The 25,089-nt window shown below is 43.9% G+C and overlaps 1 protein-coding gene across 3 annotated transcripts in view; it reads left to right on the plus strand.

The window, feature by feature from the left end:
• Sfmbt2 (Scm like with four mbt domains 2) overlaps nucleotides 1-20,886 on the plus strand; it is a 205,758-nt gene extending 184,872 nt beyond the window's left edge. For all 3 annotated transcript variants that reach the window (XM_046442364.2, XM_046442365.2, XM_046442367.2), the window contains 5 exons: nucleotides 4,229-4,404; nucleotides 6,112-6,278; nucleotides 6,609-6,866; nucleotides 7,830-7,958; nucleotides 16,266-20,886. In XM_046442364.2, the coding sequence (XP_046298320.1) occupies nucleotides 4,229-4,404; nucleotides 6,112-6,278; nucleotides 6,609-6,866; nucleotides 7,830-7,958; nucleotides 16,266-16,406 (871 nt within the window). In that variant the 3' untranslated portion in view covers nucleotides 16,407-20,886. The remainder of the gene's footprint in view (nucleotides 1-4,228; nucleotides 4,405-6,111; nucleotides 6,279-6,608; nucleotides 6,867-7,829; nucleotides 7,959-16,265) is intronic.
• The last annotated feature ends 4,203 nt before the right edge of the window (nucleotides 20,887-25,089 follow it).

Genomic DNA, 25,089 nt, shown 5'->3' on the forward strand with positions numbered 1-25,089 from the left:
GTCATTCTTTGATATGCTTTTTCTTTCTGACCCAACAAGATGTTCAGAATATATCTTCTTTCCTGTCCCCAGTCCTGGAATTAGCCATTTCTTCAAAGAACCTGATTTTTCCCTGTGGCCTTATGGTGGGGGCGTTATTGTCGGGGGATGGGTGTAAAATGGCTTCTAGAACCGAAGACCTGGCATTAGCTGTGCTCACTGCTCTTCAGGTGTCACTGCTGCCTGGTTCTGGGAACAGAGCTAGGGTGTTGATGTGCATGTACCTGCTAACCCTTGCTGGAGTCAGGATCCCATCCAGGTTCCAGTCCCCGCCCAGCACACCAGCTTCCTCCTAGCCTTTTCTTTTTCCATATTTGTAGCTCTGCTCCTGGTGGTGGGAACCTGGCTCAGGCCAGCTTCAGTGGACTTGTTTAGTTTTTACTTCCTCAGGCCCAGATCACCCCAGTGTCCTCACCACTTTGCTCCCTGCTCAGAAGGACTTTGCCTGCATGCAGATGGCCTCCTCTCCATGTGTGGCCTGCTTTCCACCTGTGACAGGCTGGGTGTCTCCCACACAGGCTGCACTGCCCTAACGAGGCCCTTGGGACCCACCCCTTTGAAAAGGGACAAGAGGTGGCAGGGTTGGGCGGGTGGAGTGTCAGCTGAGGCAGGCCCTAAAGGGGCTACACTGAAGGCTGTCTGCCAACCGCCCTTGATGGGAGGGGATCCCGGCCACATAGCTGGGTCCCGCACCACCTGGGCACCATGGCTCCTAGACAGTGTTGTTGTGCAGGGAGGGCGCAGAAGAGGAAAGTCACCCGTCATCTGTAAGCCGTGCTCTAATTCTCATTTTCTAAAACAATTCTGCTGAACCATCCCAAATTAAGGAGGGAAAAAGCCACCCTCTTCCTGTTTCCCACAGGGACTGCACCCGTTAGGGCCTTGTGACCCAGAGGCTTGGCCAACTCAAGTATCTGATACTCTTTGAGCACTCCTGCCACAGTTTGACATCTGACCTGGTGTTTACATTTCTCCTGCTTTTTTATGTCTTATTATTTTACTTCTCTAAGAGACTTTAAGAATCTTGATATTGAGCTCTTTTAAACAGAGCCCTTGGACCACCAAACACGTCATGGATAAATCTGCAAGGGAAAACATACCCATTGGTTCTTCATTTCCCACAACATGGGGGGATATACAGTGTTCACCGAGTTGTGCTGTTTTTGGGGGAGGGGGCATGAAATGCATCAAAAGCAAAAACTTCCCCTCCCCAAAAGCAAGTCCTAGAGACCCTCCTCTAGGATGGGGATGGGGAGGTTTCTACAGTAGGATTGATAGAGGTCCGAGAAAAATCAACCGTTGTGCCAGGCTGGAGGATTTAAAGCATGGTTTTATCTACAAAGCATGGCTTTTTAGTTCTTACTCCACAGAAAGTCAAGCTTGGCACATCAGAGAAGTTAAAGAAAAAGGAGGGCAGAGGTACTGGGATATGAAAGACCACTGAATAAATATAAAGTACGTTTTTTCAAGTTAGAATCTAATTTTTTTTCCTGTTGAAACTTTAAGAAGTGATTTATTGGGGGAAAATGAGTTTTTCCAGACTCCAGAAAGACATAAAAAAAAAAAAAAAAAGCTGAAATACGACTCAGTAGCAGTTTTTTTCTATTCATGTCTATTACCACATTGTTCTTTGTGAACCGGATATCAAGGTTCTTGAACTTATTTTTTTTACCAGCAAGTCACAGAAATGACGGTCTCCTTATTTTAGACTCAGATTTGCACAAATTAACTTCCTGCTCTTCCTGTTGTGTCCTGTCACGGGCTGCCGGGTACCTGAGTTGTCCAGTGTGAGAAATGCCACAAACAGTATGTAGTGATAGCTTTGGTAAATAACATTTGTACTAATTTTGGGGAAAACAACCAAAATCAAGAGGAATCAACTTCCAGGGTAGTCCAGAAGGTTAGGTGAAGATTTGAGGTCCTTACCTTACTGGTTGGCATTGAAGGCCTACCTTGGAGGTTGATCCCTCTCAATTTTGGTTGTTTTCCCCAAAATTAGCACAAATGTTTTATCTGCCAAAGCTACTAACCACTATGTACTATTTTTCTGCAAAACAAATTGCTCAGGATTTCAATTTGAAAATTGGGATCCACATCAAGGACAGTTTCATGGGCGCAGCTGTTCTGATGCAGCCATGTCAGTGGCCTCTGTGTTTAGTGAGTGTGAAATAATCAAAAGACCAGTGGTCCCATGCCAATGGGAAAGTTTACCATTATTCTGTGCCCATAATAGCTTTAAAAAGTATGGAAAGGTGATCGAAACTGATTTCCAAGTGCTTGTGTTTCCAGCTGGGCTTCTTATTCTGTTAAATCCTGGGTAAAGCCTCCAGGAACTGTTTGTAAACCAAGAACTGTCCATTCTGCCTTCTATAGATCTGTGGCTAGTCATTGCTGATGTTTTTCTTGGGAGAAAGGTTTCTTTCCTGCAGGTGAAGATCAGCTAGCTCATGAAGACAGTATCTAAATCTCAGAAGCATCTACACTCTCCAATCCTTTGTCGTGTTTGTGGGTGGGGAGGAGGGAGGAAGGACAACCTGGATTTGTCATTATAGTTAAACAATATCAGTTGCACTTTCCTCTGCCGCCACCAGGTCATAGGGAAGACCCTAACAGAATATTTAAATACCAGGACAGTAAAGATGGCATCTCTGTAAGCAATGTTAGTTGGATGGTAAGGTTTTCATACCCTTAATTCAGTTCATTGTAAGGAAAAAGGGGTTTGAGTTTCTGGGTCTCCTTTTTCTGGTGCCTTAGAAAAGTTTTGGGAAAACTTCAGTATTTACACTCTAGACTATTCTTCCTCTGAAGAGAAGAGCAAAACACTTAAAGAAGCCCTTAGAGAATTGTTGTGGAATATATAAACCAAGAAAGGGCAGAGTGCATGGCAGGCAGCAGCCATGATCAGAGGAGAAGCAGCTTTGTGGGTGACAAGCTGTCTAGGGGTCCCTGGTTCTTGTCCCTCCCTTTCCTCTTGAGGTTGTATTAGCCCAGACACCATAACAGTAAGCTCAGGCTGAGTGGTGTAAGCAGCAGACATTCATTTTCTCATACCCTGAAGGCTGGGAGGCTAAGGTCGAGGAGTCAGCCAGGCAGGTGTCTCCTGAGGCCCTCTCCTTGACTGTGGATGGCCATTTTCTGTGCACATGTCTCTAGAGTCTCTCTTCTCCTGTGGACACCAGTCCTATTGTTTTAGGGTCCATCCTGTTCATATGATTTAACCTTAATTTCTTTAAAGGCCCCATCTCCAAATACAATTGCAGTATGAGATAGGGCTTTAACATGAATTTGGAGGGGACGGAGTTCAGTCCTTAACAAGAATGAGGTGTCTTAGGTGAGGTCCTTTTGTTAAATTTACTGCCTCTCGTTCTCTCTCTTTAACTGGAAAAATGAATTTCATTATTCCTGATATACAAATTAAGACTCTTAAATTCCCAAAGACTTCAGTGCCCATTTTTGCTCCTGACACACAGAAGCGTTTTCTGTACCTGTTGGTCATTCCCCTGAGGTCTGTTCTGGTTCTGTGACCGCCAAAGCCATGCGCCGTGGGGCGCCTGCTGTGCCGGGAATCCTTGTGTGGTCTCCTCATCTTGTGTCTGTGTTGCAGTTGCTGGATTTTGTTTTTTTGTTTTGTTCTCATAAAATCCATTGTGTTTCTCTCCTTTTAAATGTGACCTTGCTTACCTATCACCATTCCGCACAGATGCCATTTATGAATAATGGAAATTGTCCCCTGTTTCAACAAGGTGATATGCAGTCTTGGCAAAGATGTCATTTCAGTGTTCTGAATTTACATGGTGTTTCAAAGCAGAATCATGATCCCATATGCACTTGTGCTGTTCAAAAATGAAATACAGCAGCAGCAAAATATCTTTTAGATTTCATGAACTTCATTTTGAGGACCATGCTGGTTAGGTATGTATCAAACACTACTGGTCTTTGGCATGAGGTTATATACAGCACAATGAGAAGGAAGTCCTTACTGCAGATTTAGCACCATTGCCACGTATTTTGTGTACCCTCGTGAGCATTTTTTAAAAATATTTTTGTGAGATCATAAGGAAGTATATAAAAGCCAATAAAATGCAAACCACACAGCATTCTTTGTTATTAGAAAATGAAGTGGCTTTGGAATATGCTGGTCCTAGTAATCATTTGATTTTACCATTGCTTTCCCTTCCTTATTTTCTAGGTACAGAGGTAAAACTTACAGGGCTGTGGTTAAGATCGTACGAACATCTGACCAAGTAGCAAATTTCTGCCGACGAGTTTGTGCCAAGTTAGAATGCTGTCCAAATCTGTTTAGTCCTGTGCTGATTTCTGGAAACTGCCCAGAGAACTGTTCTATTCATACCAAAACCAAATACAGTAAGTACAAATGATGATAAAACCTAACAACATTGGTCCATAAGCCGGAACTGCAGCATAATATAGTTGGTTTTTGTTTTATTTTTAGCCTTCCGAGTAGTGTTTCATAGGAGCTGCTCTGGAAAATTGTTTTAAGATTTGCTCTGGAAGATTCCTATGTGTTTTTAGCCTGGCATTGAGGGAGGGATGGGGTCAATTCAAAACAAGGTGGATTGTCATCTACAGGCTTTGGAAAAGGAGAAAGGAGAAGGTGCGTACTATCTTGGATTTTCCATGGATCACCTTCTCCACAGCTCTGTGGCTGGGAAGATAAACTGGTGATTTGTGATGCTCAGGAACCCAGATTCATCTCTTATCCTTATGCTGAGAAGCCGAAGAGGTCTTTTGATGCTTTTCTTGCGGATCCTTGTCCTGGCAGCTTCTCCCCTGGTTAGACACATGCTCAGCACTCTCTGAGGGCTACCATAACTAGAGGATTCTGGAGCAGCCGTCCCCCCCTTCTTTGTCCCCAGCCGCCTTTGCCTCTCCACTGTAATATAGGATTCAGCCTGGTGCCACTTTCCCAACTGGTAGCATGTACCTCTGCCAATCCCATCTCATTCAGTGATCCTGCTGTGGGTTCACAGTCACTCTCCGCCCTGTGCTTCCTGTATCTTGGTGGCCTTCTCCATGTTGATAGCCACTCCAGACATCTCCGTCTCTGATATCTCAAACCCCGAAAACAGCTTCTGAGCTCCCCTCAGTTCTCTGTCATCCCAGGGGCAGTTGGCTCTGCCAGCCCACATTCCAGCCCCCTGCTGGAGAGGACAGGGACCCACATAGTGTGGCCAGTACTCTGTGAGCCACAGCCACCTGTGACTCGTTCAGTTGGGTGTGGGAACCAGGAATCTGGACGTATCTGAGGCACTGTTCAGGGTGTGATGTCCTTCTTTCTCTCTGTGCACGCACATGCATCTGCCTTCCACTCCTGTTTCTACAAAAGGTCAGCCACGCTCTGTCGCAATGATCCCCATTTCTATGTACCCACGTGGTCTTGGGTGAGAACCCAGGTGGGTTCATATCTTCTGCTTCCTAAAGAACTCATCTCCACAGCCTCTCTGTGGCAAGGATTCACTAGGTACAGCCACTCCCGAATGAGGAATGATGAGGGTGAAACTTGGCCTTGAATTTTAGCGTGCAAATGAGCTTCCTCATAGGACCTAGGGAACAGGAGGGAAGGAGCAGCTATTACAACTCAATTAAATGCAGCTGAAATGAACTTGAAGATGATCCTGGATCTGGTTTTATAAAACTTCAAAGTCCTGAGATTCCTTACGTGGTCTTAGAGTGAACATTGCTACAGACGGAACCTGAGCTCCAGCCAGAGGAGTGCAGAACAATATTTTGATGGAATCCAGAACAGCAGGAGTTGTTCAGTCTAATTCTAAGGCCCCCCAAAATGTACTGACCTCTGGTTACATTCAGTCAAACCAGTTCTGACCTCTGTACCTGCTTCTAAGAGGCTGCACCAGCCTTGCCATGCCTGCTTGGGATTTGGGAGGTGAGAATGGTTTCTCTTTCCTCTCTCTCCTCCTCCCCCATCTACCTCCTCTCCAGAGCAGTTGCCTCCCCTCCTCTTCTCTTCCTTTGTCCAGGTGTGTGTGTGTGTATGTGTGTGTGTGTGTGTGTCTGCAGCCTAAAATGTTTTAAATTTTCTTTCTTCCGTAGCCTATTATTATGGAAAGAGAAGGAAGATCATTAAGCCCCCAATTGGGGAAAGCAGCATTGAGAGTGGACACCCAAAACCAGCCCGAAGAAGGAAACGACGAAAATCCATTTTTGTGCAGAAGAAGCGGAGATCTTCGGCTGTGGACCTAACTGCGGGCTCTGGGGAGGTACCGTCTGCTTAACTAGAAGCACCTGCCAACATTGGGTTTTAAAGTATGGCCCTCCTTGGGGCAGAATAAGTACCCTCCTTCCTGTTTGGTGAACACAGCTTAGCTGCTTTGGCTAGGAAAGGGCCACTAAGCACTGACCTTGAGACTATGGGAGGAATGTCAGGCGTCCCTGGACAAACCTGGCACAGGTTTGCATGGGCTGTCCTGGGGAGGAAACTGTGCTGGGATCTGAGCCTGCACTGTGGCCTATGGCGTAGGCCACCCTGCTGTGCTCAGCGAGTCCCATGCCACCCACCCCCACACTTAAAGCTTTCCTCTTATTCCCAGGAAAGTGAAGAGGAGGACGCAGACCAGCTGGATGAAGACACTGCAAGTGAGGAGACCGGCTCGGAGCTCCGAGACGACCAGACCGACACCTCGTCGGCCGAGGTCCCCTCGACGCGGCCACGGAGGGCGGTCACCCTGCGCAGTGGCCCAGAGCCTGCGCGGCGGCCAGTGGAGAGGGCACGCAGGAGCCGCGTGGTGCAGGCCACCCCTGCAGAGGAGGAGGACAAGGGTCCTGTCGCCAAGACTGAGGGCCCTGAGGTGAGCCCCAGAGCCTGGAACACGAGTTCACAGGGGCGATTTGGGAGGATCACAAGTTCAAGGCTAGAGTGGGCAAGGTAGCGAGACCCTGTCTCAAAGAAGATTGGATCTGTGGCTCCATGGTAGAGCCCCTGGGTTCAATCTGCTGTTACCAACCAACCAAACAACAGGCGAAATAGCAGCAGCTGTTCTGGTGAAACTCCCAAGTTGGTGGGGTCAAAGGCTTTGATGTCACCTCGGCAGAGTGAGTCCTGAAGCAAGAGAAGGGAGCAAGGACTGGAGGAGCACCCTCATTTCTGAAGGGTTTTTACTCCACCAGGGCTTCTAGTCAGGAAGAGGGCAGGGTCTAGTGCTCCAGGTCCCTCTGAACACTGGGCGCCCCAAATCTCATCTCCACATCTCCTGTTTCTAACTTGCTTTTTGCTTCCCACTGCCTGTTGAGGGGGTCACCTCTGTGGTGTCATAAAACGTGTATCAGGCAGATGGCAGCTGTTCAGGTGGTATGTGTCATTGGCCCCACCATCACAGACACCTTAAGGACAGCTGGCTTTCTTGTGCACTTTCTCTCTGTAGCTTATGATTATGAAAAGAGAAGGAAGATCAGTGAGTTCAGCACCCTAAACCAGCCAGGAGAAGGAAAGGAGCAGGGTCCCCTTAGCATCCTCGTATCTAAACAGAGATGCTTCGTCCATAAGCAGGCCCAAGATTTCCCGACCTGGGGCTTCAGGATGGGCCGTCAAGGCCTTTCTGTATCTAACCTCTGAAGGCACAGGGGTCATTGCAGGTGCAGGGGAAGTCACCACTGGGACACTTGTGAGGAAACTCCCCAGAGACAATTTCTGGGCTTGTTCAGGTGCCCAGGAGAGACCCAGGGCGGTGATGACTCAGGTCCAGGACAGCGTTAGAAGGACCCAACCGGCCACACAGTGTGCAGTGACGGTCCCCGCCCTGCTTCCCCTGCAGGAAACCAAACAGGAGGAGGAGGGAAGGCTCGTCCTGGAGAGCAACCCGTTGGAGTGGACAGTCACCGACGTGGTGAGGTTCATTAAGCTGACCGACTGTGCTCCCTTGGCCAAGATCTTTCAGGAACAGGTATGGTGGCTGGCTGTGTAGTTATTGGTTCATGTGAGACTCCAGATCTTAAAGGAACACCCTGTCTTACCTGGCTTCTTCACGACTGCTAGGCGGGGACAGATGTTTCAGGTGCCCATTCAGCTGCAGTTGACCCCTGTGAGGGTGTTCTTTCGTGCTGACGGGCAGGTGTGGGAGACCTGACACCCCATGCCCCAGAGCCTGGTTCCTGCTCCTCACTGTCTCACTGACCCCATGGAGGTGAGACTCTTCTGATAGCACCCAACAGGGCAAGGGCGAGGGAAGTGCTATTAACTGACAGGTGAGTTGTGGCAGTCCAGGCCCCACCTTCATTCTACACTGACCCCACAATGGTGGACTTGCTTTTTATTGTCCAGCAGGGATAAACATCCAACTCCTGCTTGTCCTTCTCAAATGTCACCTTGCTGGGGTGTTGGGGGGCCTGGTTGCAGCCTGGATGGACTGGAAGTCAAGGCTGATTGCTGGGCCTTACCTGGTGGGGAGTGGGCTGGACCAGATTTCCCCATAGCCTTTTCCTGCAGTAGAGCCATTAGTTCTACAAGTATTTTTTCAGTGCCTGTTGGCAAATCTGGGTTTCAAGCATCTTTGGCTCTCATAGAAGCAAATGATAACTACAAAAAAAAAAAAAAACCAAAAAAACAAAAAACAAGAAACTCAGTACTGTCATTAACTCAGGTCCCTGGGATCATAGCCAGTCTTCCCTGTTCTTTCCAACATTCAGATTCCTTCTATTTGGTTTATAAATAATGGCCAGTGCTCTTAGTTCTGCTTGGCAAGAGAATAGGGAAATGTGTGTCTGCTGGACCTTTTCTGAGGGGAAGCCCTCTGTCCATTGTGTTCAGGTTAATTCTGTTTTCATCACTGTTTGCTTACTTTCTAGGTTTCTTTCATCACAAAACAGTTTAGAACCAATAGTATTATGATGGACAAATGTACAATCCATTGATGCAGTCTAGACCTGAAAGGAGTTTGTAATCTAGCAAATGAAATGGCTATAGTTAGCTAAAACAGCCAGACAGGGGACAGTGTGCCCTGACAAGAAAAGGGTTTTCATTTCCATTTTCCCTTAAGTTAATCTGAAAGCAAACTGCCAATCTGCACACAAGCCACCTTGCATCATTCTGCCTCTGGCCTTGTCTAAAAAGTTCAAGTGTAAGCCTGTGGCTCAATTGATTGAAATCCTTGCATTGTTCCACAGTGTAATCAATATCTGTCTTTTCAGAACTTGTGTTAAAAAAATACTGTTTTCCATATAATAAATTGAAGATATGTTCATCCAGTCTACTTTTAGATTTAACAAACCAACAGTCTAGAAAGAGGATTTTTCAAGCATTAAATCAGAAAAATAAATAAGGAAGGGTCTCTGGTTTCCCATGCACCCAGGGAGTTTCCCACTTTTTCTCCAAAATCAATGTTGTAATGAATTGTACAAAGCAAATTAATGCAGTTCCCATCTCCGTCAAGTAGGGTATTTCTTGACATTCAGACTTCTCCAGAACAGTCCTGGAGGTGGAGCAATCCATATGATCCACCCTGGAACCTTCTGCAGATTTGTGATAAATTCGGGCTGAAGGAATGAATGGGGCTGGTTCCCTCCTGGCCTGCTGACACTTGCTGACACTGAGAGTGGATAAACTGGGAGCGATTTTTTTTTTTTTTTTTGACCTTAAGAACCCAGGATAATGATCTTGTCCCTTATTAAAACACTCAAATAAAAAGAGAATTTCGTGTTGGAGTTTAGGTAATGGGTTTTTGTGATAAGCTTTGCCTTAGTCTTAAAATCAAAAATAAAGCAATAGGTGAAATTCATTGCCTAGTGCAACATTTTCCCGTCTGGCATTTATTTATTTATTTATATTAGGGAATATCTTATTGCATATGAAGCAGACTGAAAACCCCATTTGTTCACATAAGTTCCCTGTGGCTGGTTAATACCATTTAAATTGCTGAAATCAGCAAAGTTCACAACTTTCACAGGATTCATGATGGCATTGCAAAAAAAAGGAAAGAAAAAAAAACATTGTGTTAAAATATGTGACAAATGCCAATTATACAGGTTTTAATATGCTAATGTGTATCTGTTGGCTCATTTATTTTTTCAACAATATTGACCACCTGTTATATGCTTCATGATGTCCTACAAGTGTTTATGGAATGTGGTCCATTCTATATTGGTATTAAGTTTTGTTTTTGTATTTTTCTTGATTTAGCTTCTAGTGCCCACATTTAACTAAGAAATATTTTTCAGTTGAGCCAGAACAAAGGACTGATTGTCTCACTTCTGGATTCCAAGTTTCCAGAGCTCAAGACCATTTGTACCAGGAGAGGTTAATAGGCTGGCTCATCCATACCTTGTATACATACATCCTAGTAAAGGAAAGTGAAGCAAAGCTGGTTAGAGAGAAAAGGCTAAAATGCCACTGGTATAAAGTCCTCTCTTCTTCTAATCCTAAGCCCAGTTTCAAATAGTATATCTCAGAACATTTCAAAGACATGGAACGTGACCGGCACATCCCTGCTTGTCGACTAAAGTAGTCGGCCCCCTCCCTCCAGCCACTCTTCTAGTGTCAGTGAAAAGCTTGGTTCTTCATTCAGACTCTCTTCCTCTTCTGAGAGAGAAAAATAGGTAGGCTTTAGTTGATAAGAGTCTTATTTCCACTTAATTTTACATTTCGCATTAGGCATTTTCACCTGTTATAATAAAAAGCTGTTGCCCGCTGGGTTGTGTGAAGTGTGAGGGCACTTGAGTCCTTTTCTGTACCATCAGACCTTTAATTACTAATTTTTACTAATTTGTTCTATCATCTTTTAGCCCAGATGACACAGCTCTGATGTGGTGATGCCTCTGGTGGGTCACTGCGGGCATTTATCTGAGCTCTGAGAGGAACTAGAAGGAGCCCGGAGGCTTGATAGGCCTGTGTGCAGAGATCACAGTCTGCAAATGCTGACGGCTGTGTGCATTCTCTCCCCTGGGTGCTGTCAGTTCACAGACTGTTATAATCTCCAGGAGCGTTTGCAAAAATTATAAACTCCCCATTAACAGCACACACGCCTTTTATTTCTGGAACGTTATGGCAACCTCTTAGAAAATCTATACTCTATAATTTTATGCTGCAAACATATACATTATGTAGTAAAAATCCACACATCTATAACTAAAAAAAAAAAAAAACAACATAAAACTCTAAATAGTGTTTTGCCTATTCGTTCACCTTTTATGAGTTAGTCTGCTCACATACAATAAGCAGACTGACCAAATTAGCGATTTACTTTTAAAAAAATTTTTTTAAGATTGTTTATAAGTCTCCTTGCGATTGAGAGTGTTTCCTCCTCTTTTTACTTCTCTTGACCTGAGCACTTCCATTGAAGAACTGCCAAGTCCTAAATGAAGTGCTCTATCAAAATAAATGTAAATTTGCCACGTGCTAAGCATGGCTTTCGTGTTGTATAATTTATTATATTCTATGTCTTTAAAATTAGTAATCCAGTGTAACATAATGAGTGTTCTGCTAGCAATTCTGAATTCTATAGGAGTGTACTTGTAAGAATTAAGTCAAGTGTGAAGTCTGGGGTATTTGTGTAATCTTTGAGGAAAAAACAACTTCTTCCAAACCATCACAAAGGCTAGGTAAGAGGGAGTGTAGGGGGATCACTCCCTTGTTCCTTGATGGCTGGGGATGTCACACCTGTATTCTCTTCTGCCCAGTTTTGTTTCCATTCACCCACTTCCTTTCCTGCCCATTGTGAGGTGGACTAAATGAGTCACATATAGTCTGCAGCATGAGCAGGTCTGACACAGGTTAGGCATGTCTGTCAGCCATGATTCTGAGGTCCCTGAGGCCTTCCAGGGTCCTCTCCACAACCCCAGCAGGGACCACCTGACAGTCAGCCATTGAACCTGACTTCAAAGCTGGGGTTGTGGCTTAGCGGTAGAGCGCTCGCCTAGCACGTGCAAGGCCCTGAGTTCGATCCTCAGCTCCACATAAAAACAAATAAATAAAGGTATTGTGTTCATCTACAATTAAAAAATAGATATTTAAACAAACAAAAAACCTGGCTTCTTCCAGCAGGCAGTGTGGAAATCAGGAACATGAGCTTATTCTCGGTGGCATGGTCTTTTCAAAGTGGTAATACCCAGGAGTTCTATTTTGTGTCATTTAGTGAAGACAGAAAATGAGTTGAAAACCTAGCGGTGACAGCGGTTGGGCCCTTAGGTGGCTCAATTAGGGACAAGTTGCATTTTAACCACTTTCCCCCCGTTTATAATTGGTCCAGTTTTTAGTTAATTCTTCCCAGACGGAGCCAGGATGAAGGAACTCTGTAACAAACAAGGTGGTTTGGCCTTAGCCTCCCCCCAGATAGGAATCCCTCCAGATAGGAATCGCCTTCCTGAAGATAGGAATTCCATTCAGTTCTTGTTTTCTCCTCACTTCTTAGTACCACATGCACCAGGTTTTCCATGTGGTAAATTGGCTTCTTTGGGGGGCCAGGGGTGGGCCTGTACTCAAAGGCATGGCCTCTCTACACTTCTGTTTCAGCTTGAAGTTCACACCAGGGTGTGTGGCCTCTCCCTCACCCTCTTCCTGCAGCATCAGAGCAGAGACCTTTTGAAACCTACAGTGTGTCTCTCTGCTGCTAGTTGGGCAGGGGGAAGTCGGGCCCAAGGCACTCACATTGGCTTTCCTGCTTGGGGAAGTCTGAGGACAGGACAAGTGACCAGGTGGTCGGGTGGGGCAGGAGGGACATCTGGTTTGATAACGTCAGAGGATGCCATTTTGAGTCCCCAGACCTTTCAACACTCAAAAAGCATTTGTTGAGAAAATAAGTAAAGAGTAGCATCCTCTACTTGAATGTAGTATATATTTAATGTCAGTGACCTTCAGTGAAATTGTCTGTAGAGAAACAGTTACATGTTAGGGCTGATTTTCAGTTCTAATTGAATACATATGTCCAAGGAAGGCCATCGTGTCCAAGTGTGGCTGTTAAAGACTTCTGTTGAGAGTTTAACATCAGAGAACCACAATTCTAGTTCCAATGTTGTCTCTAACCAGCTGTATGATCTTGGCTAGATCAGCTAGCTTTTCTGGTGATTGATTTCCATCTTAAAAACAAACTTCTCTCTCCTTAGGCTAAGTTGCAGTGTGAGTCTCTTTCCTGTTCTGTTGATTTCATTGAACATGATGGTGAAGCCACCTGCACCACTGTGGTGTAACATCAGCCCACTGCACACTTAAAAGTGTATTTCCATGAGACCCATGGTGCTTAGAAGACTTGGTGTCCCTGGGCTGAAGCCTGTCTGTCTACTTTGATTTAACTTATATAGGTTTGGCTCCAAACATATCCCTGGCCAGGAAGTACCCTTCCTAGCTTCATGACCTTGAGCCAAATACTGTTTCTTCCAGTTCAATACTTCTGACTCCTCCTTAGTATAGTCAGCCTTATCAGTAGCCTTTGAAAAGGAATTAAAACAGCATGTAAGAGCAGTACAAGCAAAGGAGAAGAAATTTAAATGTAGCCTAAAAAAAATTGACATTTTATTAGTGTATCTTTCAGAATGTGTTCCAGACTGATCTATTTATTTTGTGGTTTGATAAGGTCACGGGGCTCTTTGTTGAGACATGGCGCCTAATACCATACCTCATAACTAGTGTTCATCTCTGATTTTAAAATACCAAATTGCTCTCATGTTGATACTTTTTTTAAGTTAATGTTTAATCTTTTTGCTGTTGTACTTATTAGGGAGTATTTTGGCTTTTGAATCTAATCAGATGATAAATTATTCTTGCTCTTACTGTTAGTCCTTTGAACCTGATTGGATGATAAATTATGCTTCCTCTTGACATCAGTCTTCTCAGGCTGCCATTTATACACACTTCAGTTTTTGCCTTAGATATTTTCAAGACAGTCAAATAAAACATTAGTTTAGGAAAACAACTCTGGTGTGAAATTCACCGATAGGTAATGTCTGAATCTCATGCTCATGTAGTGTTAAATGACTGTTAAGTCCTTGTGGTTTATGGAAGCCCTGGGCATAAAACTTCTCCACGTGACAGAAATTCTGGTATGCTGAGCTCAGTTTACTTCCACTGATTTATATCAACACCTCAGGCCTGCAGTCTTTTTGAGATTACTTCCCTCCCCCAGAATTTGTAGATTCTCTTGGTTGATAGGCAGAGCAGATTGCAGTTAAGCACAATAATAAGCAAAGTTAATGCCAATCAAATGGCATCTACGTATCATAGGATGCAAGCTGGCTAAGAGACAGAGATGTTCCCCCCGTAGAGGTCAGGGCTTTGGAGTGAGTCTCCATGCCCCTCTTCCTATAGCAAATTACATTTTAACGATGACTTCGTGAATGTCTTCATGGTACGGGACCCTGTGTGTAGATATAGGAGAGGTAAGTAAAATCGAATGAGCAAATGGTCCCTGTGTACAAGTAGCAGCTTACTCTGCACAGTTGCTTGTATGTAAATGTGAGTGTGTGCGCATCGATGTGGCAGTTATCTTCCTTTTACTTCCAGACGTAGGATTCCCTTGAGCATCTTTTGTAAGGTCGTGGTGAAGTCCTCCATTTTTTTCTTGTCTTGGAAGCCCCTTTTTCTCTATTTGTGAAATATAATTTATTATAGTGTTCGTGGTTGGCAGGGTTTTTGTTTTTTTCCTGGAAGAATTTTGAAACATCATCTCTTTACCTCCTGATCTATAAGGTTTCTGCCTAGAAATCTGTTCTCTAGTGGGGGATTCCTTAAATGTAATAAAGGAATGTACTTTCACTCTTTTTAGAATTCTGTCTTTGTTTGGATTTTTGGTGTCTTTTGAGCCTCCTGGATGAAAGCTTATATGTTTCCTAAGATTTGGGACATTTTTAGCTCATATTTCATTGAATAGACTATCTATATATTTTTCCTTCTCTTCTCCTTCTAGAATACACATTATTTGAATATTTATTCATTTAATGATGTCCATCAGTTTTAGAGGCTTTCCTTCTCCCTCCATCCTTCTCCCTCCCTCTCTCCCCCGCCACCCTTGTCTGTCAGTTATTTCAAAAGACAAATCTTCAAGTTCATAAGTCCTTTCTCTTCTACATGATCTAGTCTGTTGTTGGAGCTCTCAACAGTTTTGTTTTGTTTTAGGTAATGAGAATTGAATCCAAGGGTGCTTAACCATTGAGCCACATCCCCTGCCCTTTTTATTTTGTACTTTGAGACAGGGTCTCGCTAAGTTGCTGAGGGTGGCTTTGAACTTGCAATTCTCCTGCTTCAGCCTCTGGGATTACAGGCATGGGCCACTACGCCGAGCTCTCAATAGTATTTTTAATATAATTTTCTGAGTTGTTCAGCTTGAAGACTTGTTTGACTTTTTTTCATGAACTGTATCCCTTTGTTGAGTTTCTCATTCATATTGTGAACTGTTATCCTGATTCATTGAATATGATTGTCTGTTTGTGCTTGTATCTCATTGAGTTTCCTTCTAATTCTTTTTCAGGCATTTCATCACTTTCCTTTTCTCTGGTGTCTGTTGCTAGAGTTACTGTGCTCCTCTGGAAGCATTGGCTTTTTCATGCTTCCTGTGTCCCTATGGTGATATTTGTGCATCTGTAGATCCATTAACTCTACCAGCTTGGTGGCTTGACGTTAAAAGACTTTCTCCAGGTATCAGATTGGCACACTTCATTGGCTTTGGTTCCAGTTGAGTACCATAGTGTCGTCTCTGTATAGCTTCTTTGGCTATGTGATGGCTTTGGGTGTAGTGTGTATGGCTGTGGGGACATAGAGCCTGTCTGTTTCCACGGGCTCTGGTGGCTTGGGTGGGTGTGTCACACAGAGCAGTGTGGGTGTGTTGTCCTCTGTGGAGGTCCATGCTGTGAGGTTGGCATATCTGTCTTTGACATCTTCTCAGCCATCCTGATGGTGAAATGTCAGAGCTTGGCAGGAAAGTTAGAGAGCTTTCGTTTTTGATAGAGAGCCCTTTTCTAGTGTTCAAATTGGTGGAGGAAGGACCTGGCCTGCACAAGAGAGAGGTTGCTTGGGAAGCAGTGTCTGAAGCAGCCTACCCACTTGAGCTCTTTATACCCACCAGGGCGGGCATGTGAATTTCAGAGCAACGAAAATGTTCTTAGCAAAAAACAGTATTTTACTGACACAAAGGTTAAACGGTCATCTCTCCAGAATTTGATGGAACAAGAGTAGCACCTTCCCATAGTTGGCCCCAGGCAGAAGCCTGATGTGACCAGTGCGCCCCAGGTGCGGGATGCCACTTCTCTAACCTGGCTTTATTTTCTGGCAGGACATTGACGGCCAAGCGCTCCTCCTGCTGACTCTCCCTACAGTGCAGGAGTGCATGGAGCTGAAGCTGGGACCCGCCATCAAATTATGCCATCAGATCGAGAGAGTGAAAGTGGCTTTCTACGCCCAGTATGCCAACTGACTCCACCTTTGGGGACCTGGCCTGTGATCTTTTGTGATGCTTTGTGAAGGTTTTCAGGACTAAGACTTTGATTTTTTTCTAGGATATATAAAGTGGTACACTCACTAAGTATTACCAAGAAGCCAGAGCCTGGCACCTCCCTCATCCACCAGCCTATTTGATGTTCCCGTGTTTTGAAAGCACACTGATGTCCCACAGGAGTAACTTCTACAGAGCATAATTACAGTTCTGCATCAGACCCTGCCAGGATATGGAAGAACTGCTCTGGATATCCACGTTTGGCCTTTCTCTCACCCCAAACCAGGCAGCTTCCTGGGATCCCATTTTCCTAACCCAAGGACCATGTTCTTTGAAAGCTGGGCTGGGTGCATATGTGGTCAAGGAGGATTCCTAACACCTTGCCAACAGTAGTTTTTGCTGTACTTGTTCTCAGATGCTTCCTGTCGATACATGTGGCCCTGGTTTAGTGTCATGTATGGCACTGTGGATTGATCTTGGTGATGACTCCCTTCTCCATCACAGCTGTGGACACAGATGTTTCAGGATATCCATCTAAAAAGACATGCTAAACCTCCACATCCAAATCTCTATCAGAGGTGCCTTTTAGAAAGTACAGGGGGTACAAAAGGAGGCTGGCATCTCATCAAAAGACATCCTTGAGTGATTGAAGCCTAGAATATCTGTGAAGGCAAGCAGAGCCACACTATCACCATCATCCTAATTTAATGTTAAACAGGTCTGTGAGTGACTGCTTTAGGGAAATGTGAAAATGTATATTGAAGGAAACACTTAATTTCAGAGAGTAAGAATGGGAAGAGGTCTGGAGGAAGCATTTGGTGAACTAGTTACCTCCACTTAGAAGGATCACTGCAGCAGGTCACTTGGAGCATTTCTTCTGCTCATTCCATGCTGACTTTTTCAGGCATGAGGAGGATGGAGTCCCTTGAGCAGTTTGGTTAAATCAGCTAAGTTGCTTGCAGATAAATTGATGGCTCTTAGAGCTGGCTGTCCTTTTATACCCAGCACCTCCGTGCGTTCTCATGGATGATTCAATATGTTCATGCAACCCAAAGGGACTACTGCTCTGATGTGGCTGCCTGCTGCCTTTTTAAACTTCTGCAAGGAAACCATATCTTCATGTTGTCCCGAAGTGAACAGAGGCTTTGTCCCTTTCTGGGTTTTTTGGGTTTTTTTGTTTTACTTTGTTGTTGTTTTGTTTTAAAATAACTGTGTTGATATTTTCCCTTTGACTGGCATCTCAACTGTTCCAGTAATATGGCACGGTGGGCTCATTAGCTACTCATGATTTCAGTGACATTTATAAGGTGTGATTATTGGTTGAACTTCAATTACTCCTGCTAACCTTTCTTAATATTCTGTAACAGTTACAGATGAAAATGGAAGACACATATTTTATGGCTGAGACTTTTTTAGTCTCCCCTGTAGCTGATTTCTACCCTCAAGTTTTAAACGTTTGGTGAATGGACCTGCCTGGGGACCTCTGATGGAAGGAGTCCCATGTGGTGTTGGAGGATGGACATGTCCTTGGTGATTGATGGTCAGTTTGCAGTAGGATATCTGACTTTTAAAGTCTTGACCTCTCTTCAGTTTCCCACTCCTGCCTTCTCAGCCACCTTATTGTGGCCTTAAGAGCTCAGTCCTGTGGAGTCAAACTTGGTCCGGTAATGGGAAAGGGTGTCCATTTCAAATCTGTGACATTTTCTCTGTGCTCACTCCTTTATGATCCTTAACTGGGGCCCTTTCAAGCTGAGTTGCTTCTATTGCATTTGAAATGGGGATGAAGACATGTGGCTACAGCATCATATTGTACTTTGAGAGCAAAAGTCACCTTCTTGTGCCCTTTCCAGTAGTGACATGGAAGAAGAGGTGCTACATCAGAGTAAGGAGATCTTCTGGAGTCTCCTGAGCTCACCCAGAGAGCCAGAGGACCACCCATCAGGAAGCTCAGGGTGGAAGCAGCCACCATTGCTGGGGGAAACTTTTTGCTTCCCAGGAGCTCACCATCCAAGACTCTCCTTATCCTTTTGACCTGGAGATTAACTTCATTCTCTCTTTGTGGTACTTCAGTTTTGTGTCCACATGCTGAGGAGACGGCTGTGACCAAAGCAGAAGAAAGCCCAGTCACCCTGTAGCCATCATGGAGATGTCTGTGTGCCATCTCCCAGCCCTCCAGGAGAGCTGGGAAATATTTGAGGACCAAGGAGGTGCTTTTCCTCTGAGAGTGACCAGTGTCCCTATGAATTTGGATTCTCTAGGGATTCCACCATGGTGGGTGCCGTGTTTCACATCAGCAGCAATTCTGTCACAGAATTGTAACATGGTTTTCATTTCTGTCTGGATTCACCTCTCACCAGCTTCTTTCTTAAAGATAGGACCAATTTCCAAGGAGTTTTTTGCTGTGTTGTGTCCTTGTTTCTTATGGCAGAAAAAAAACCCAAAACAAACAAAAATGGATTTTACTCATATACCCCAATGCCACCACTGCCCAGAAGCCAAAAATGTCTTGGTCTAAACAACAGTAGACGATGAACCCTGCTTCTTCCCTGGATGGCACTATTTCTTTATCTCTCTTTGATCATCCTTTGGGACCAAATCCTTTCCTGTACGCACCTGGGCTGTGTGTACGTCACGCCACTCATTACCTCCTAGGCTGGCCGAGCAGACCCCTTGCAGGCTGTACCGTGTAAGCAACCCAAGAAACAAACACCACCTCAGCTGTAGTGATGAGAGTCCATCGCTCAATCCCACCCTGAAGCTAAGGGCACTTGTTTCAGCCCCTGACTTCTTGACTCATTTGTACGATGTTGTAAAAAGAGAATAAAACCTACCAACCTGAAAAGAGCAGCGTACCACCAGCATGATGGAGCTGCTTTGGTTCTCTGCAGCAGTTTTCTTCACCACGGAGCTCCTGGGCTCGGAGAACTCATCTGTCCTTTGATCTAAGTTTGAGTCAACAGAGTATTTGAGCTGTACAGCAATTTAGATTCTTCTACCTTCTTTGATCATATTTGAAAGATCATTTCCTGTGTTCACTTTGATTTGTTGCTCCATAAATTAAAAATGATTCACACCCCAACACTGCCACCTCTGACCTTTAGTACAATCTCTAGGTTGATTTTGATCAGCCTTTTGAAGATTGGTCTATTTGCTAATTTATCTCATAGAATTTTGAGTGTTGTATAAGGCAAGTGCTGGATTTGCCTTCTTATACAAAACACCTCTTTCTAAGTTTTGGAAGCACTAGGGGTTTTCATACTTATTTTCTAGAACACCCATTTATATTTATTTCTGTATATAGAACTAAAGCAAAGCACAGTAGGGTTAAGGTCCTTATTGTGGGTTGAACATTATGGCTGCTTTCGGGTTAGGATGGTTACTGCTAGGCTCCAGTTACTCTGTATTCTGTCCTTGAAAGCTGTGATTGGGTGTGCAGTTATTTGGAAGGAAAAATAGTAAATTCAGATGTCTGTAGTGTGTAAGGAACAAGTCTGTAGAGAGGTCCATCCTGCCCGTGTCTCTGCGATATAACAACAGCAAGGGAAAGCTGTGTTGGCACCTATTACATACAGTTCAGTGGTTGTCTTTTTTAATTCACTGTTCATCTCTGTTTCAGCGTTTTCTGAAAATTATTCCCTTTAATTTGGTGAAAATTCCAAGTTTGATTAATTCTTGTAGCTTTCATCACTAGAGTGATTTCCAATTTCCAAACTATGGGATGATAAAATCAAATTGTACTGTTTTTGAACTGTTTTTAACAACAACAACAACAAAATTATCTAAAAATGATAATTGCTAATGCTTGGTTGCCATTTTGGGTGTTGGCTCTAGTTTAAATGACAGACTATAACTCAAGCAGCTTCCGGAGCTGTAGTCTTCTGGGTTTTGTTTTGTTTTTGTGTGTTTTTTTGTGTTTTGGTGGCGAGGGATCAGCACCAGTGAGCATGCAGATCGCTTCCCATCACCAAGGCAGGTGAGCGCTTCGCGGGGGCTGGAGAGACTCACTGAAGAATAAGGAACATTCCAGGACAAATTCCCTTTGGATGGAGAGTGTGAGGCAAATGTTTTAAATAATAGCAAGGATAGTCATCCCATGTGTTGTTCACAGTGGAAGCTAGCATGATATATCTAGAAGCATAAACTCCCTCGTCGTGAATGTCGAAAGCCCCGTTAACTTTTCTGCATTCCAGTTTGAATAGTTTGTATTGGGGTTTGATTTCTATCTTGTGTATGTTTTGGTGCATAAAAGGGAAGAATCGGTGTCTTTACTTTTGAAATTTGCAGGACGAAGGGCATGCTGTTAGTTTGCTGTAAGATTGTATTCTGTATATATGTTTTCATGTAAATAAATGAAAATCTATATCAGAGTTATATTTTAATTTTTATTCTAAATGAAAAATAAACCCTTTTTACTTGAAAAAAATTGTAAGCCACATTGTTAATAAAGTAAAAATAAATTCTGTGATTGTGTTTGTGTCTTCATGTTGAAGGTTATTGAATATTATGTTCAGAGTCTGTGTCACAGTTGTTTTGTTCTGAAGTTTTGTTTTTGCCATGAAATAAACATCTGTCTTTAGGCTGTCAGCAACCGTGGCTCTCAGAGTCCTGTGTGACCTTGCAAAGACACTTCTTAGCAACTGGTATTTATTCTTTTTTGTTGTTCAGACATTACTGTATATCCTCACATGACAACCCCTGGCCATCCAGATTTCAGTGATATCGTTTTCCCTATAATTGTCTGGTGCTTTAGTAGAAGTATTGATTTATTTTTTACAAAAGCCATAATTAAATAGTTGTGTTTACCTTTATCTTTTCTTCTTCCTGTCAAATTAGGTCTTGGCATCCAAGTTGGAAAGGAAAGAGATCCCTTTGCCCCTGAGCCCCATTGCGGGGGTTCTGTTGTGGTGGAGTACCCTCCTTCCTCTCAACACTAGGGGGACACCACCCAGGGACAGAAGGAAGGAGGGAGGGAGTTGAGGCACCCAGGTGGTGCAGGTACGAGAGCCAAGTCACTTCTCCGTTCTTCAGTCCAGACAGTCTCCAGAATTTTACTTCACTTTTCCCTTTAACTGCATATTGGGTTTTCTTATTTGTTTCACTTGTTTTTGTTTTTTGTACCAGGGAGGGATTGAACCCAAGGTGCTTTACCACTGAGCCACATCCTCAGCTCTTTCTATATTTTACTTAGAGACAGGGTCTCACAGAGTTGTTTAGGGCCTCCTTACGTCGCTGAGGCTGGTTTGATCCTCTTGCCTCAGCCTCCAGAGCTGCAGGGATTATAGACGTGTGCCACGGCGCCAGCTCCCTTTAAATGTGTTCTTTTGCCCTGCTCACAATCAAGTTCTGCATATGGAAGTTTTTATTTTGTTTTAATTATGAAATCATTTTTAAATAGTGAAGAGTTAAGGGAGACAAATAGGAAAGTATTGTTCATTTTCTCAAATGTACCAGAGCAGATAGATAAAGGATTGTATAGCCCAGTTTGATCCTTGCATTTCTATTTGTACTTGGAGATATTTGAGAACAGAAGTTTAAGCACTGACTATGTAATAAAAGAAAATGCAACTTGCACCTTTCCAGATCCTAAATTGAATGAGTCAAAACAAAACAAACTACCTTTCCATGTTGCAAGCAAAAACCTACATTTAAATTCTGCCATCTGGCCTGGCTTTGTACAACCTTCAGTTCACTAGGGTTACTTCCCCTTTACCCTAGGGTTTGTGATGTGGCTATTTTAAGTTTGAGGGAACATCATCCTTGCTGGAGGTTCAGAGACAACACTGAGAAAATATTGTTTAGGAGGACATGACCTTGGGTGAGTCCACGTGAGACCAGGCTGTTTATCAGTGAGATGAAAATTCTACATCAAAATAATAGATGAGCCAAGAAAGTTTATTAGGGAATAATTTCACCGAGAGGTTTTTGTGATGTCAGCCCAAGCACATACCATATAACCTGTCTCATCTGTTGCGTCAGAGTATATTGCTCAGTGTTCTCTCGCTGATAGAACTAAATGACAATTTGTAGTAATAAACATAAAGCTTTACTTTGTTATTCTGAAATGAGGCCAATACACGATGACCACTGCCACCATGCCTCCCCAGCCAGCCCCAAGTATTTATTTTGTGACAATAATGCCATCTTTTTTTGGGGGGGTGGAGAATTTTTGGAATGGTGGATATACTACAGTTAGGTGTACATTGTAAGTTTGTGTAGAGAGTGAACAGGATAAAGACAGACAATGGCGAGGAGGAAGACTGCAAATATTACACTTATTGCTGGGCTTGAATACTTTTTACCACTTTCTGGGTATGTAACACAAACCTCAGTCTTCTGGAAAAGGTAGGTATTAATACATCCATGCGTGGTTGATAGGAAGACTAGATATTGAATAAATACTGCATGATTCTAAGCAGTGTTAGCACATGGTAGCCAAGTCAGGTGTCCAGCTTCATCAGGCCCCATCAACTCCTTGGCCGCTTGCTCATCAGAACATCCTGGCCGCTGTGTCTTTCATGCCCACCTCAGCAGGAGCCTGGGCCACCCAAGACACCCACACTCCAACCCTTGAGAGTTGGTTACTACCCATCATTTCTGAAATGTGCACCGTTGGGAACAGGATGGACTTCTCCAGCAATTGACCAGCAGGGTGGGTGATGACTCATAGGTAAGAGGCACTTAAAGTTCTGGAGTATCCACCTGGATCCGGAAGGGAGAGAGAACCCTCCTGTCTCCTCTGGACGGTGCTTGTGTATGGCTGTCCTGTGACATCTCACTTGATGGAGAAGCTACCTGTGTTTGCTCAAGCGGAGGCCAACACCGTAGTATACTACCTTGTATTTGCACTCCTTTGACCTTGCCTCAATTTCCACTTTGCCTTATTTCTGCTGCTTTGGTATTTTATTCCCCCAAAAAAATACAACAATAGAGACTTTGCCTGAGACTAGGTTATCTTTTGAATTCCGGAGGAGAGAGTTGATGCCAAAGGTTTTCTAGAAAACAGTCCATGAGGATGGAAATCTGGAATCATTGCCACCTGTCTGAAAGTCACAGGGACGGACACCTTTGTTCTTTATAAGTAATGAATAGCACAGTCAGACACTGAGTGGTGTCATGATCACTAAAGCTTTTGCTTCTGGCAAATTTGAATAAGTAGCAGGTGGAAAGCAGGGCTGTGGGAGATTACATGCCACTGCTTATGGTGGGGGGTGTGTAATGTTAATAAAGATGATGTGTAGGAAATGGTATTTGGCATCCTCAAAAAGGAAAATGAGAGTCTTAGAGAAGCAATTTATCACCTCAAGAGTCTCTAAGGCAGTTTTCAAAGACTCTTTCATCTTATGAAGCCAGAAGGAAGACCCACTGAAAACCAGGCCCAGGACTTGGTTATAGAACAGCAGAGTTGCAAAAACAAAACAAAAACATGTTTCCCTGACAGGGATCCAAAGTCAAAGCCCTGCTAGGGAAAGAATAAAAATTAAAAACTCGAAACCCAAATGGGTCACTTACTACATAAGTCAAGAATCTTGAACTTCAAGTTCTCTAAACCCTCTTGGTTGGAAGAAACAACCACTTTCTCTGGACAGAAACACTCCCTTTGCCTGCACCATAGAACAGCTCCACCCGACACAGATACTTTTGCAAAATGACATTCTTCTCAAGGTGTGTTTCCCTTTAACTCCTTATTGCTTCTACAGCAACCAGATTTAGGTCTCAGCAGAGCCAGGTGGAGAAATGCAAACCCTGATCTAAGACGATAGTCCAAAGGCCACAGAACTACAGGATGTGGCTAATGTACACTGTGGGAGTTGATGAGGGTGCTAGAACCAGTAGGACAGGATGTGAGACTGAGTGTGGGAACATTTGTAATACTGAGCACTCACCTGTGACCTGGAATTCAGCATTCTAAGAAGGACTTGGAGCCAGTCTAATGGTTACCTCAGACGACTTCCAGATGTTGGGCCTGCAGTAAATGAGATGGAAATGCCAGCCTGTCCTTGTATTATTGAGGAAACGGGCAAAGGCTAGAAGTACAATGAATATGCCGTATAATTTAGGAGTAGGCTCACCCCATTGACCATCTTCACATTTGGCTGGTCCATGGTACCAATGACAGCATGCCAGTTGGACCTGGTGAACAGGAATCTTGGCAAAACACACACATTTCAGAGGGTGGAAGGTAAACATCACCAAAACTTAGGGACCTGTCCCATCGATGAAGATTTTAGAAGTCCTATAGTTAGGGGCACCCCAAGAAATTCCCTCTAAGGTGAAGAATGGGTTATACTTTCAAATTTTTACTTGTAAGAAGGGTATAATGCTTGGTGGGACAGTTTGGAGACAGCACATATGCACCTAAATATAATGGTTTGAAATATTTATTGCATGATTTGGAAGGCTGCCAATTAAGTGGGGTCTGGGGGAAGGTGGACTCGGGCAAGTTCAGGTTGCACTGCCAAACCTGTAACCCAGCAGAGTCAAAGGAGCAGGATTTGTCCACAGTGGGTAAGGATTATGTATGACATCCCTAGTAGGGCTGGATAGAAGACTCCTAGACTTCTGGAATAAGTTTAAGCCTTCCGTGGCAAGAAAAGGAAAAGAAAAAGACAAACACTCTTATGTTTGAAAGAGCTCTGGGATGCTTCAGGGCCCTGAGAGGCTCTGA

The sequence above is a fragment of the Marmota monax genome, unplaced genomic scaffold, assembly GCF_021218885.2.
Source record: "Marmota monax isolate L192 unplaced genomic scaffold, Marmota_monax_Labrador192_F-V1.1 WCK01_AAM20220418_F8-fsc00072, whole genome shotgun sequence".
NCBI lineage: Eukaryota > Metazoa > Chordata > Mammalia > Rodentia > Sciuridae > Marmota > Marmota monax.